Source organism: Nycticebus coucang, chromosome 4, assembly GCF_027406575.1.
Source record: "Nycticebus coucang isolate mNycCou1 chromosome 4, mNycCou1.pri, whole genome shotgun sequence".
In the NCBI taxonomy this organism is placed as follows: Eukaryota; Metazoa; Chordata; class Mammalia; order Primates; family Lorisidae; genus Nycticebus; species Nycticebus coucang.
The window spans coordinates 71230859-71247277 of record NC_069783.1 but is presented as its reverse complement, the minus strand read 5'-3'; the positions used below and the strand labels follow the sequence as shown (position 1 = coordinate 71247277).

Sequence of the window (16419 nt, the reverse complement as noted above, 5' to 3'; positions counted from 1 at the left end):
CATGCTCCTTGCTTCTTATGCTTTTTTTGAGAAAAATTTAACTATCTATCTTTCTGTTTATTGAGACTTCCTTTTGCCTGAAATAAAATGTATTAAAAAGGAACAAAAAGATATCATGAAAGCCAGATAATGATTTTTATAAGAATTTTTATAATTAGAGGGCTGTGCATATTGGCTTATACTTATAATCCTAAGCACTCTGGGAGGCCGAGGTGGGTGGATTGCTTATGCTTAGGAGTTCGAGACCATCCTGAGCAAGAGCAAGACCCTGTCTCTAAAAAAATAGCTGGGCTTTGTGGCAGGTGCCTGTAGTCCTAGGTACTTGGAAGGCTTGAGGCAAGAGGATAGCTTAAGCCCAAGAGTTTGAGGTTGCTGTGAGCTGTGACTCCATGGTACTCTTCCCAGGGTGACAGAGAGAGACTTTGTCTTTAAAAAAAAAAAGAAAGAAAGAAAAAAGAAAGAATTGTTGTAATTAGAAATGTTCATATTTGTTTTCCTCCTGATCATCCATGCCCACTCTGAATCTTTATATCTTCTCTAGTTAATACTGTCTAGAGAGGCTCATTAGTCTGTTTGTCAGAGGATATTCCCTTAATATTTACATTTCTTAATTTGTAAGTCCTCTCTCTCCAGGCTCTTTTTGGTCATAAAACATAGTGGTTTTATGTGATAGCTGGTATATTTATAGAATTTAAATGCTACTTAATAACAAATACTCCACAAAAATTAGGAAGTATTGCTTCAGCTGAAGCAAATATAAGAATCATTATATTGAAATGAACAAATTAGCCACATGCATTGGTATCTAGTAGTTACATGATGTCTCTAATGGGTGTGTGAAAGGAAGAATTTAGTAGTTGCCTACATGATATCTGTCTCTGGATATTGAAGTTCAGTCTCTCAAAATTGTTTTAATAGTTGTTTACTACCTGTTATTTAAAAATAAATCATAGTTCTCATTTATGTAACATTATCATGTTCTATGAGGCACAGATACCTTAGCTAATAGAATCAAAATTTTATTGTTTGATCCTCTTCAAAATAAAAAGGTTTGAGCTGGCAAAATGCATGAATGCTCTCCATTCAGAAACTATACTGGGAATTATGTAGCTGCTGTCCTTGGTGATGAAATTATTTCACATGAATACTTAAGGAAAGCAACTAGTTAAAAAGGCAGGATAATCTTGAATATACTGTTTGTGGCTACTTTTAGTATTTTCATAGATCTATGAGAATTCTAGAAAAATACCAACTCTAGTATCTTAACGTCTTGAGTTCCTGACTGCCAGGCAGAGGAAATGTTTAACTATTCTAATCATGTTTCTGTATCTCAGAAAGAAAGCCCTTATGAGAGGAAATGACAACATCCTACCACAGAGTTATCTCTTATCAGTTACAGTCCCAGTCGATAATGATTTGTCAAATTTAGACATGTGTAAAATGCAAGGGCTGTGTTATTTACTTTGGAAAGGAAAAATTAGATGAAGCTGATAAAGAAGGAGTCATGGCTTTTGTTAGGAGACAGAAACTATTAGAGACAGTCATTGTTAGCTTAGGAAAGTGTCCCTGGACCCCTCCCTCTGCCCCAGCTGAAACCTAAACCTGTTTGAATCATTCTTTGCAACTTGAGGGGAGGGAAAGGCAAAGGAGGGGAAGAAGTGGGAAGGCTGCTTTGTTAGAGTTAGCATTTTAAGTGGAAAGCAAAATGTAGACTTCCAAAGAGATCTATTTCTGTGAGACAGGAATATCTACCTTTGTTCTGGCAGTATTCCTCACCCCCATTTATTTATATTTTTGAAAGTTCATTTCTTATTCTTCTGAATGTGTAGCATTCTTTCACGTTCAGTGTATGTTGCTCTTCTCCTTTTGTCTTTCTGTGGTTGTAAGTGATTCTTTTTCATTAGTGGAAGCAGAGAAAACACATCTAGCTCAAAGCAACATGAGTCAGTGCATACTTTACATACCTTTATCCTCACGGCACTCTTCTTCGTTCCTCACAGTGTTAGTTCCTAGTGTTCCTCACAGAGGGGAGCATAGAGGAAAAATGATTTCCAAATATCAGGCTATTTTGGGGGTAGAGGTAAAGATTGTGAACTGAAGTCTTGTTTTGCTCCTTTCTTTTTTTGTCTAGATTTCTGTGTACTGCTTTCAGAGCAAGTAGTCTGAAAGCTTAGGAAGACTTAACTGGTAGATGATCCAGAGCTAAGAAATAGTAGAGTCAATACTTATAGGTCAGGGCACTTTGAATATTTTGAAGCCGATTTAATGATGTCATACCAGGCTCACAGAGAATAGGTTTGGGTGTACGTATTTGTCGGAGATGACAGAAAAAAGCCTTTATCACCTCTCTAAATATATATATATATATATATATATATACATATATATATATATTTTTTTTTTTTTTTAGTCTGCCCAGATAAACCAGTGCCCATTAGTAACTAAGTGTCTTTGTTAGGTGGTCCTGTTAGCCAGATTTCTAGGGAAACTGGCCCTTAATGTGTGCGTTCGTTCTACAAGGATGGGTCTAATATGTGAAAGAGCGAAGGCTCTGCCTGAGGTATGGCCACGGGCAGTTTCTTTTTGAGTGAAGCCATGTCTCTGAGATAAAGTAAAACAAAATAAATAAAACGCATGAAGAAGAACGCATGGAGTTATTATTGAATTTGCTATTCAATGTTAGGTAAGAAATTTCTTTAAACTTTTTGTGATTATAAAATATTTATGATAAATAATTATAATAGTTTATTCTAAATAAAGGGAAAAAGTTTCATTTCCTATACAGCTCAAACTTTTTTTTTTTTCTGAGACAGAGCCTCAAGCTGTCGCCCTGGGTAGAGTGCCACGGCATCACAGCTCACAGCAACCTCTAACTCCTGGGCTCAAGCGATTCTCTTGCCTCCGTTTCCCAAGTAGCTGAGCCTACAGGCACCTGCCACAACGCCTGGGTATTTTTTTTGGTTGCAGCCATCCTTGTTGTTTGGTGGGCCTGGGCTGGATTTGAACCCACCAGCTTAAGTGTATGTGGCTGGTGCCTTAGCCGCTTGAGCCACAGACGCTGAGCCTAGATCAAACTTTTTAAAAAACATGTTTTTGTCTCCTCTTTTATTCAAATGTATGTGTAGTTTTTATGTAGTTTAAATATTATTGTGAATATAATTTTTTAATGTTTTTCTATTTTTTTCTTTGAGAATGTGTTTTGCTTAGTTTTAGGCTCTTGTTTTCTGGCAAAATAAAGGAAATTACCTGGTGTTTTTAGCAAGATGAGCAAGCTCTGGTTTTCTGTCAAGATAAAGTAAATTTCCTTCAAATCTCTACTTTGCAATTGAAAAAAAGACTGTAAAGATGTTTAAATGTTGTTATTTTAAATAAGAATGCCTAAAAAATGATCATTTGTTGACTCTTTTTGTGTTAAGATGAAAATAAGTGTCCATTTGTAGTCTTACAAATTTTACATGATTTTTAACCCTACTTTTTTTTTTTAGACTGCATAGGGCCCATCTGTCCATAAAATATTTTTCTTAGTAATTTGTAATGCTTTTTAACTCTTCTAAAGGCTTTTTTTTTTTTTTTTCTAACCGAAATTATTCTTGGGAGATGATGTAGGATCTTGGATATCTTACCTTCACTCTTTAGATTAACTTAAAAGTTTGTTGTATATGCTGACAGAATAGATGGCACTATGAAGTATTTAAATAGGTTTAATCTTTGCCCTCATGGATGCAAAACAGATGAACAGAATAGGCAATAAATTTGAACCAGTAAATGTAGAGGTGTGGTGGTTTCAGAGGGAAAGGCAAGTGGGTCTTGTGCTACTGAATTGTAGAATGAGTAGATTTAATTGAGGAAAGCAGTTTGGTGAAGAAGCTATCCCCCAGTGAAGAAATGAGGTTTAATTATTTCTTTAGGTAATGTTTTCCCTTTTTCTTTTTAATTTTGTTTTGTTCAAAATTTACTTTCATTATCTCCTTTTATTCTTGTTAAATTTCTATAATTCAATGGATAGTTTTCTTTTGTAATTGAAGAAATTGAGGTCAAAGTAATTTGTGACTTACCCATTGTCAGTTCACATAGCAGTGAACAGTTTTAACACTCATGCTACACTCCACTTCTTATTGATTTTTTTTCCTTTTCCTTTCTTTTTTGATGTTTAGGCTTAATTGAGATGCATTATCTGGATATAATTGGTTGTGATTACTTGTGGGTTTAAGTTTTCCATTAATCATCTTATTTTTCACATAATCTCCCCTTTCCTTCCTAGCATATTTCTGCATTTTGATTGCATGCCGACTAATGCTTATGAACTTCCGAAGTTGACTGGCAGAGCATTTTAATTCATCTTGTGTGTCAAGTTTTGTTTTTGACCACTAAAACTTAGGTTTTTTTTCTTTTTTTTAAATTAAATCATAGCTGTGTACGTTAATACAATCATGGGGTACAATGTGCTGGTTTTGTATACAATTTGAAATACTTTCATAGGACTGGTTAACACAGCCTTCATGGCATTTTCTTAGTTATTGTGTTCAGACATTTATATTCTGCATTTAGTTAAGTTTCGCCTGTACCCATAGGTGAAACTTATGTACTTATGTACTGAAACACCTGTACTCACTATGTCACTCTCGTTAGACTGCTGTGGCATCACAGATCACAGCAACCTCAAACTCTTGAGCTTAAGTGATTGTCTTGCCTCATCCTCCCAAGTAGCTGGGACTACAGGCGCCCACCACAAACACCTGGGTATTTTTTGTTGCAGTTGTTGTTGTTTAGTTGGACTGGGCTGGATTTGAACCGGTCAGCCTTGGTGTATGTGGCTGGTGCCGTAACCTCTGTTCTATGGGCACAAACCTGAAACCTAGTTTTTTATGTAAACTGCTGTGTATCTTAGAAGACAAAATCAAGTCATCAAAGTCATATTGCTACATTCTTAGTTTCCCTTTGGAGTCACACTGCCCAAGATGTATCTGTAAAGGCAGATACAGGATTAGTGCCACCTGTTTCTCTTCTATTCCTGCTTGTGGGCTTTGTGGCAGTCTTGGTGGTATATATTCACAGTTTGTTAATCCCATGACTAAAATGCCAGAACTAGGTCTTTTGGAGCATATATTTGTTTGTTTGTTTATGTATCTCTTACTTTGAATCTAGAATTTTTGGCCGTTGGCCTTTTTGAAAAAAAATACAACTGGTAAAAGTAAGCGCATTTTCTCTTTATAGCTTTGTTTGAATTTTTGTGATAACTTTGTATTTGCAGGTACCAGGGGCTCAGGATTTGGTGGATTTCTCTCCTGTTTATCGATGTCTGCACATATATTCTGTCCTGGTGAGTCTTTATCTGGCTTTATCTAATATGTATATTGAATTCAAATCTCTGATTTCTCATTTTTGGTAGTTTTCCTGTATTATTAAGAATGAGAGTGAGAAACTATGGGCAGCGCCTATGGCTCAAGGAGTAGGGCGCCGGCCCCATATACTGGAGGTTGCAGGTTCAAACCCGACCCCAGCCAAAAATTGGAAAAAAAAAAAAAAAAAAAAGAATGAGAGTGGGAAACTATTATTGTTTAAGTAATATTATTTCTAAAAAATAATACATTTTCTTGGTTATTGAATCATTTTCTTGTGTCTGTTAGGTAATATGCTATAGCTAGTGACATTTCTATGAGTCATCAACAAAGTCATGACTGTCTAACTTATCACTAGATATACATGTTCAGATTTCTGTTTTTAATTTAATGAGGTACTTATTCAAATAACAGTAGCCCATTTTTATATATTTAAATAGTATTTGTGAAAATGTTCAAATTTTTAGTTTCTGATAACAGTTATTCCTTTTATCATACACAGCATATGGAAAAAGGATCCTCTCTAGGGAGCAGGGGATATTGTGGGTATTAATTGTGTTCTAAAATATATTCTAAAACTTTTTATATTCTAAATAATTAAACATTAGTATCAACAAAGGTAAATTGGTAAGAGAAGCCCATTATTGATTATTTTTTGTGGTAAAGGTCAGTGAAGCTTACAGCAGGTTTGTTTTTATATGTTCAATTATATCTTATTGCCCAGTATGTTATCATTTCCTTTCTCCATATTACAGTATTTAATATAGCGTTGTCACTTAATCATTATTCCAGACTGATCTGTGGACTTTATGGGCTGACGTATTTTGTGGTAGTCTCCATTAGTTTGAAAAAAGACCTAGTAGCTTCTTTTGCTATTCTTCTCCTCTCCTCACTTTGTCTTCCTCTTTTCTTCTCTCTTTCCCTCCCTCTTTCTTATCCCAGTATACCTCCTTCCTCTCTATCAATCATTCCTTTTTACATAAAGATAAAGCCAGGTGTAGAGCGAATCATAAGAAGGCATCTAAATCAAGTAGATAAAATTTTTTTCAGTCTTATGGATAATTAAATGAATCATATACACCTTAGATTGTGATATACTGTTATTTCATACAAGGGACTCTTGTATTTTATTTCATTATATTATACATGTACTTTTCCAGTCAGTTCCTATGGAAAGCCGTATATCTCTTCACCTCCTACTGTACTAACTCAAATATGTTTAATATATGCTCATAGATAGATGTGTACTATATGTGTCTTTGAAACATATATAGTGATTTTGTATCTGTATATTTTAATTTGCTCAAAGAATATTGTGCTGTTGATCTAGTTCTATTTTTTGTATATTTTTATTCAGCACTATTTTAATATCTGTCCTTGTTAGCGTGCATATTTCTAGCTCATTTCCTTCTCCTGCTGAATGGTAGTTAATTGATGGTTTGTAATTGCTATGTTTAAATTATACATTACTTTAGTCATCATAACTTAAATGGCCTCAAGTATTCTGCTATAACAGATAGTACTTTCTAATAGAATTGTGTGTAAGTTTCTACCTAGGAGTAGAATTGTGTCATAAGGTATAATACTTAATTTTACTAATTTCTATTTTTTGCTAACCGGATGGATTTTGAACAGCTTCTCTTTGTTTTAATAAGTATTTCTCTGATTATTGGTAAAAAATTTGCTACTTTTTAGAGACTTTTTAATCATTTAAGATTTTCTTCTTTTATGCTTATTTTTAGCTTTAGTTAAAAATTAAGGATGAGAAGTTTGTTTTAAAAGTTTTTTTAAAGTTATTTTTAAAAGTCGTTTTTAAAGTTTTTCTTAAAAGTTTTTTAAAAGTTTTTTTTAAAGTTATTTTTGACTTTAGTTTTCTTATTTCTCTTACTCTTTCTTAGAAAGAAGAATTTCTGGAAATTCCATGTGTTGTAGGTATTGACAGTTTAGGGTGCTGCAAGTGTGTTTTGTTCCAGTATGTTACCAGATTCTAAACCATGTCAATGTTTTCTTTGATGAAACAGAAATCTTTAATTTTTGATGTAATTAAATCCACCAATTTTAACCGTATAGTTAATAACTTTTTGAGTCTTGTTGTTTTTTTAAAAAAATCTCTCTCTATGCCAGTGTTACAGAGTATTTCTCCTATATTACCTTTAATATTTTCCATTCACATTTTCATCTTAATCCATCTTCGATTTACCATCCTATGTAGTATGAGGTAGGGATCCAGCTTTATTTATTTATTTTTTAACAATCTTGTCTACTGAGTAATCACTGCATGATTTCTTTTAGTACCTCTGAGGTTGACTAAATTTCCATACTTAGATGAGTCTGTTTCTTAGCTTTTTTTGGGGGAGGGTTATATTTGATTTGTAGTATATCTAAATAAATGACAAGAGAAGTTCCTTCTTGTTTCTTTTGTAAAAAAAAGACTTAGCTATTTATATACCATATATACATATGAATGTATATATAAGTTTGAATTTATTAAATAAAAAATATTCCTAGAATTTTGATTTGAATTGATTGAATTTATATATCCATAAATTTTGGGAAGAATGAACAACTTTATAATGCTCATCCCATTCACGGAAGGATAAGATTTTAAAAATGATTTAATTCAGCTCCCGCCCCCCCCCCCCCATGTTAGTAGTCTTGGACATTATTTATTAGTTTAATAACAAAATACTTATAGTTTTTATTGCTGTTTTCTACTTTATTTTCTAATTAGCTCTGAGGAATACTATAGATTTTCAGAAATTGATCTTATGTCTGTCAAACTTGCTCAATTATTTTATTGGTTATAATAGTGATCTTTGGTTCATGATAGGTGTTCTGTTTAGTCAATCATATAATCTGTCATTATTGATTTTGTTACTTTAATTTTTATCCATATTATCTAATTGTTCTTTTTATTGATTGTGATCATCATTACTTTGTTGTTCAGTAATGTGATAGTAGGCATCCTTGTCCAATTTCTTATCTTAAAGAGAATATATTTGATTTTTTTTCATGAACTGATTTTTATGGTAGGGTTTGGTAAATATTCTTTAGTTATTCCTAGGTTCTTGATAATTGTTTTTGAAAAAACATAAATGTGTGTTGAATTTTTTTCACAATATACTAATATGATCTTATGGTTTTTATCCTTTATTTCATGAATATGGTGAATTTCATTGATAAAGTTTTCAGATGTTAAATCATCTTTGCATTCTTTAGATAAACTGAATTTGATAAACATGTATTACTATTTTTGTAACATTCTATGGAACTTAGGTCTTATTCTTTTTAAAAAATTGTATTTGTATATATAGTCGTAAGTAACATAGGCCTATAATTTTCTTTTATTGTGGGTTGTCCTTATGTGGTTTGTAAGTCAGTGTTATTTTAGCCTTATTAAAATGAGTTGAACATTTCTCCATTTTTTCTATACTTAATGAAATAACTTATGTGAGATAGGAGTTATCAATCTTGTGACAGTTGTATAGAAGTCACATATGTACTTATATGTATTTCTCATTTGCCACACACTTTTTCCTTTCTCCCTTATTATTTGGCTTCCGTGCTCCATGATTTTGTTTAGTTTTTTCCAGTGGTATATATGGATATGGCAGTTCACACTTATTGTATTTAAACTAATTGTCTATAGAAAAAGATTATGTTTACTCACATCTAGTTTCAAGGTTTATAGTAAGCCTCATGATTGAAAGTCAAATGATTTTTTTTCTTTAAGTAATGTAAGGCTTATTAAAATGGGTAGTTTGTTTTGTTTAATATTACATCTTAAGTACCAATAGCAGTACTTGTCATGTAGTAGGCACTCAGTAAATATTAGTTGAATGAATACATAAATAAGTGATAGCTAAACAACCCAGTTCATTTGTTTGAATGTATGCTGATCAAATCTTGTTATTTCTTTACTTGTTCAGTAAACATTTATGATATTTATGTCTTCATTAAATGGATTTGGAGAAACAATTATGTACAAAAATGTCAAGGACTTATGCTTTAAAGTAATTACCATATATCAGGAGTGAAGTTACATTTTTTGAAATACTATACTATGACAGTACTATGTCTTATCACTATGTATATGCTAGTTTTTATAATCTTTATTAAGATTTTATGATATGAAATTATAACAGATTTTCCTCCAGTGAGGGCTCTAATAGTGACTTGTAAGAGTATTAAAATAATTTAGTTACACATTGTATGGTGTTAGGCTAGTTTTCTCATATATGTGTAAAGGGATAATAATTACCTTCTTAGTGCAGTTACAGATATTGAGTAAATAGTGCTGAACTCAGTCTTGGGCATATAATTGGCATTTAATAAATAGCAATTATCCGGCAAGCGTTTTGTATCTCTGATGCTGATGGTTAGACAAATATTGGTACTCATATTTCAAAAAGTATATGGCATGAAATATCATTTAGATAGGAAGTCTAGTCTCTTTAATCAACATACAGCTTTTACACATTTTTAATTGTACAATGACTATGTAGTCCTAAGTATGAGAGTCCTGAGTAGAAGGTAGGGTATACTGGTAATTATTTAGAAAGATAAGCTCTTAGAAAAAGCAGAAAGAGGGACGGAGGGAGGGGGGTGGGGCCTTGGTGCGTGCCACACTTTCTGGGGGCAAGACATGATTGCAAGAGGGACTTTACCTAACAAATGCAATCAGTGTAACCTGGCTTATTGTACCCTCAATGAATCCCTAACAATAAAAAAATAAATAAATAAAAATAAAGTTAAAAAAAGAAAGAAAGAAAAAGAAAAATATTCAGAACATAAAAAAAAAAAAAGAAATGCAGGAGGACTTTAAGCTGCCCTTTTAAAAATAAATTCTACACAGTAGTGTTCTGAAATGTTGAAATATTTGGTATTAATAAATTTTCTATAACAATTTTTAAGGCATTGTTTATATGACAGAAATAGGTCTCTTCTTCTCATCACGTTTCCTAGTTTTATAAAGGTATAATTATGGGTAGAAACTCAGTTTTATTTTGGGGGGAATATACGTTTATTTTTTAAACATTGGTGTACTATACCTGTAGAGATGTTAAATAAACATTCAGGTAACTCCTTTGCTGAAGAAAGGGCCAGAGCATATATAACTTCTAGTGTTGTCTATTTTCATAGTGTTCAGAGGCGTATAATTTGTTCCTTCTCTTTGTTTCCCGCTTCTCAAATCATTAATTTATATTACTACATAGTAAAGGATAGCTTCTCATAATATTAATGACAAAGATAGTTAAAATTGGTTTACTTCATATAAATTTTATAATGTAATTTTTTTCTTTTCTTTTCTTTTACTTTCTCTTTCTTTCTTTTTTTTTTTTTGAGACAGAGTCTCAAGCTGTTGCCCTGGGTAGAGTGGGATGGCATCATAACTCACAGCAACCTCCAACTCTTGCCTCAGTTTTTCTATTTTTAGTAGAGACTGGGGGTGGGGGTGTCTCGCTTTTGTTCAAGCTGGTCTTGAACTTGTGAGCTCTGGCAATGCACCTGCCTTGGCCTCCCATAGTGCTAGGATTATAGGCATGAGCCACCACGCCCGGCCTTCTTATTTTCTAAAATAGTTAATGTTAAGCCTTAAGAAAAGAGGATTTAGGAATGAGAAATGGGGACTGTGGAGAAAACAAACCGTATCTCTCTCATTCCTTTCCATTGTAATACTCAGTATCTATTTTTTACTCTTCATTCTTTCATCTTCTATTTATATCACTATTCTGTATCTTTTTTCTTCAGAGAACCTATTTCTATGCAATGACTCTGTATCTTACCAGACTGTTTGACTTTACTTTGTTGATCATTTTTGCTTTGTAACTCTTTACCTCTTTGTCTTCTTTTATAATGTGTTTTTCTTGTTCTCTACTTGCCTTTCTGATAGTTATTGCCCAATTTGGCCTCTTAAGCTTCAAACTTGTATATATAATCATTTACTGAACTCAACTTTTTGCATATTCCCCAGGGAAGACAATCACTATATGTCTGTATTTTTCAAAATGAATTCATTATCTCTTATCTCCTCACTACCTGAATTTCCAGTGATCTCAGGTGATAGCAACATCACTTACCTAGTCACTAGCCAGAAATCTAAAGTTTTGCTTTTTTGTTCAGTACCAGATCTCCAAATCTTGCAAATGTTATTTCCTAATTATAGTTTTACTGTATCTCATCTTCCTTATGGGGTATATATAGGGCAATAATTTGCCTTAGTTCAGATTCTCATCAGAATCATTGAAAACATTCTTCTTAGTTGTTCTCCCTACCATGCACATGTATCTTAAACTTCGTTCTATAGTAATCTATCTAACATACAAATCTGACATATGTTATCTGCTTAAAATTTTCTAATTGGTCACCAGTAAAACTTAGAAGTACTTACAGAAGAAAATACAGTATATAGAAGTATAGAAATTCTTCCATGTTCTGCCATCCATATTACCTGCTGCTTACCACCTTTCTTGATACTAAAATGCTTTTAGTCCTTTCAATGCACCATGCCTGTCCTTCTTTCTTTATGCTAGTCCTTCTACTACTATTTCCAGTTCTTTTAATTTTACTGATTGTTATTTATCTTATACTTATATCCTCCAGCATATTTTTCCTGTGTTCCAGGTTGAGCTCTGTGGATCCACTTCTCCTTCGCGGTATTATAGGATCCAGTGCATATTTATATTAATGGTGACTGTTTTGTATCATCATATGCTAAATGTTTTCTTTTTCCTCAATAGATTGTAAGCTCTTTTAGGGCAGGTATCATATTTATTCGTTTTTTTATTTAACCCCAACACTCAGCACTTAGTATTAGTGGTATATGATATTGAAAAATGTTTGTTTTTGATTTTGAAAGATAACTGCCCTCCTTTTGACCTGCGAATGAATCCAGTATTCTAGTCTCAGGCAGTGTTATACAATATCAGGGCTGGGACTTATATGAGGGAAAACAGTTCTATTGGTATCCAACGGAAGGATCATAACATAAGTAACAAAAAGTTCTAATATTTTGTCATTTACAGTAGTGTTTATCTGAACTTTTGGCCTGGAGGATAACAAGGCACACTTTGAATAAACATGGCAATATTTATTATTTTTAGTGAAACCGACCTTCCATTCACCCCCCTTTTATGGCTGTGCTGCTTATAAATTCCCAAAGGATTATTTGAAAAATCCTACTTATATCTGCCAGCCTTATCAGTAGGGCAGGAGTTCACGTATTGTAACAGAAGGTCAGATTTCGGTCATGGTCTTATAGATGGGGCCAAGCACCTGTAAATTCTTCCTTTGGTGACTAAAGTGAAGTACAATATCAAACAGGCAGTGAGACTTTCCTAGGAAGTGCTGAACTTTGTCAGGAAGGGCAAACTTTGACAGGGAGAGGGGAGGGAAGAAAGTGAACAAGGGTCAGATAGTGGTTAATTGAGACTTGGTTCTTGATGTAATAATGCAGTGGAAATGTGCAGGGCAAAAGTAGGTGTATTTTATGGAATTGTTTTAAAGAATTTACATGGTTAAATTTTCACATACAGTTTAGATATGAGCATGTCAGGGGCAGGATATAAAACATCATTTTATAGTCATTAAAGAAAAAAAATTTTAAGGGGGAAAACAACATAAATCGCAAATTATTGTTAAGGAAATGATCAATAATAATAATCTGAGGTTCTTGTATGTAGTGTAGTGGTAGTTAAAAAGATGGATGGACTATGTGTCCAGTAAAGACAGAAACTATTCTGTCCTTTAGATATTTATAAACTTTATTGACTTAGTGTTGTCTGCCATGTTTATGGGCCCCAATCCTCAAACCCAGCTCAATTTAGACAAAGATTTGCATGTACTTTAAGTTCTTTTATACATTAATATGTCTTTCTGAGTCTTGTCCATATTTATTCTTTACCCTTCTATCATAGGAAAGATGTATATATACCCCATAAATAGCAGCTTGGGTGTCATTAAAAGATATGGAGCAGCAAACCTGTAAATATATCCATGCCCCTAATTTGTGAGTCTCATTTATGATCTTCTCTTCTTGTGATACTCCAGTTATCTATATCACTTCTCATTAACAGTTTAAATTCCTAGATTTGAAAAACAATTTACAAAGTGTACACATTTGATTTATGTACTTGTCTGCATGTTTGCTATGATAAAAAATCTATTTTAAGGATTTCTGACATGTTGTGTCTAGGGATAGCAGTTACAGCAATATATGGAGTTTTTAGTAAGCAGCAACCCCCCCTGTAATACACGAATCATAAGAACCTCAGGTTTATCTAATAATCCCCTAGTCACTAAGGAGACTGTAAAATAACCTAGGCAATAAGGGAATGCAGAGTGTCATTCTGCAGTGAATTCATTATTACAAAAGCTCTAGCAAGTGCAGTATTTCCCTTAAATTTTCTTAGGCAAAGGGCCTCCGAGAATTTGACAAAGCTGTGAACCTTTTACCAGAGAAAATGTACATATATGCATGAATATGAGATTTGGCTTAGAATTCAGAGGCTTCCCCAGCTCTCGGAATCTTATCCATAGACCCAGAAGGAATCCATCATTTGAAGAGAAGTACAGGTTGAGTCACGTTTCAGGTATCTATTGACTACCAGTGCCCCAGAATAGCTTACTCCAATTCTGTTGAGTATCCCCTTTTATAAGCTTCCTAAGAACTCTCTACCACCTTGTCTTTTTCTTAGTTTTGGAAGCCTTGGTAAAAATCTAAATTTAAAAGCATATTTCAAAGTGGCCTTATTTCTGTGTTGTAAATTTTCATTTCCTTCGCAGCCATTATACATGCCAAGCTAATGACCTGTTTTTCTGCTAGGAATATGTTAGCCTCAGTAGCTAAACTAGTAGTTTTGTCCCTTGAATTCTTCTGCTTAAAAGGATGCTGAGCAGAGGTTTAGAAATAATAATCAGAATTGTTAGTAATTGATGTCCCAATCATTATTAATTGTGTTACATTTCAGAATATTTTTCTTCTTTTTTATTTTTAATAATTTTTTTTAAGGATCTTGCTATATAGGAAAAGTGAATCAGCAGCAGAGCTAGAACAGTCCTTCATGGCTATTGTAGGAGCATAGGATTAGATGATGAAGGGTGGGCAGAAATCTTCCTGGAACATGTTTCCCTTATTCTGATCTGAAGATTTCTACTGGTATGGTTTGTACTGGTGGTGGCTAGAAGAAGTTACAAAAATTTTGGTCCTGTAACTATAGATAACAATGAGGAAAAGATTTGGAGAGTGGAAAAAAGGAGTAGACACAAGCAGTTCTGGGAGACATGTTTCTGAGATGTTAAGGGAATTTATTAATGAAATTACTTACAGAAATTTGATAGCATTTGACTTATATTAAAGCACTTGGGAAATAAAGGAAGAGTCTAAAACACCACTGGAGTTTTCAGTGGAATGTTTTAGCATTCTCAATGTTAAAACTCAAGATTTCTTTGAATAGTAATAGTTGAAGGGTTGTTGTGATACATTTATGATGATATCATCTTGGATTTTATGTAACACTTTGCTCTGCAGTCTCATAATACTTTACAAATTTGACTACATTGAATAAGTGACTTTAGATAGATGGAAACTACCTTGTTAAGTAGAGACTATCTCACTCTGAATCATGTCAGGAAATTGTTCTTTTGTTGACACCAGAGTAAGGATTTTAGGATTTTCATTCTTGCGTTTTTATCAGAAGGCACTCTTACTATTTAATAACCAAATAAATTTAGCAGCAGCAATTGGAACATAGACTTAATGCAAATCTGAAGGATTGAGTGTATTTTTGTTTAAAATAATGAGATTAAAAAATCGAAACATTTCTGTTTTATCTCAACATTAAAATGATTGATTGGTAGATGAAAAAAGATACACATCAGCCTCATTAGGATTTTTGTCAGTGCTTCTCACCAACCATTGATATGGCAATGAAAGGTAATAAGCAAATAGAGTTGTAAATGGCTTTTTTAGTTTTTCATAAAATTTATATTTTTGTAGCCTAGGTTTTTATTTTAGAACTATCTTGACTCTATTTTAAATATTGGAATGGTTGATTTGTATATATTTTACATAATTGTAGTAATAATCTATTATTTGAACTCTTAATTTTTTACAGAGAGTAAAAAGGAGGGAAAATTTAAATTGGTTTGGGTATAAGCATAAGTGAGATTCTTGACCACTCCTCAGATAAATGAGAAATAACAAATGCAAAATTCTAGGACGTTAGAGTTGGTAAATGAGTTTCTTTTTATTTGATATTTCCAAAGATGGTATTACAGAGAGAGGGAAACAACATTTTATTTTGAAAATGGAAATTTTGAATATTAAATTTCAGCATTGCCAGAGATACATCAATTGTTGATCCATATCTTCTTAAAGTTGTTTGTGGAACTGTATTTCTAGGCAACATTAGTCTTATCAATTGATGTGTTAAATAAAATAAAAGGGGGTAGACTTGTTTCATATGTTGTTGTTTTTGCAGTTCGTAATAATATGTTCAAGTATATTATGAGCTTATCTATAAAAAATGTTAAACTTTATTTAAGCTAGCATGTGCTAATACACTGAAAGATACAAAGATAATCAGGACACTCTGTACTCTTAGTAAATTTATAATTTAGTGGATCTAAAGAAAAGCTTCTTTAGACCTGAAAGGGACTTGTTTTTGTTTTATGTTTTAATTTGTCATGTTTATTTGAAATATATAAATCATCTTTGGGAAATAAGAACAATGAGATTTTAAAGGAAAATCTTTCCTGAGAATATTAATTTGAAATGAATAGGTGCTATTTTCAAATATTTTGGGATATCATTGGTTTTAATAGAATAATTCTGATGCTTATATTCTTGAAATTTGTTTTTTGAGAATTTCAAGTGGGGGCGGTGCCTGTGGCTCAAGAAGTAGAGCGCCAGCCTCATATACCGGAGGTGGCAGTTTCAAACCTGGTCCTGGCCAAAAAAAAAAAAAAGAATTTCAAGTGGTTATTTAATATTTTAGGAGCTGATATTTATACTGTCATCCTTTGATCCTTTTTATAATTATTGTTTTCATTTTAAATGGACTTTATTTTGCCTGTCAAA

The 16419-nt window shown here is 32.8% G+C and overlaps 1 protein-coding gene across 1 annotated transcript in view; it reads left to right on the top strand.

Annotated features, from left to right (window-relative positions):
* The window catches only part of EXOC6B (exocyst complex component 6B), a 782024-nt gene that overhangs the window by 326472 nt on the left and 439133 nt on the right, over positions 1 to 16419 (top strand). Inside the window, exon 8 of the mRNA XM_053587825.1 lies at positions 5252 to 5320. Within this exon, the coding sequence (XP_053443800.1) occupies positions 5252 to 5320 (69 nt within the window). The remainder of the gene's footprint in view (positions 1 to 5251; positions 5321 to 16419) is intronic.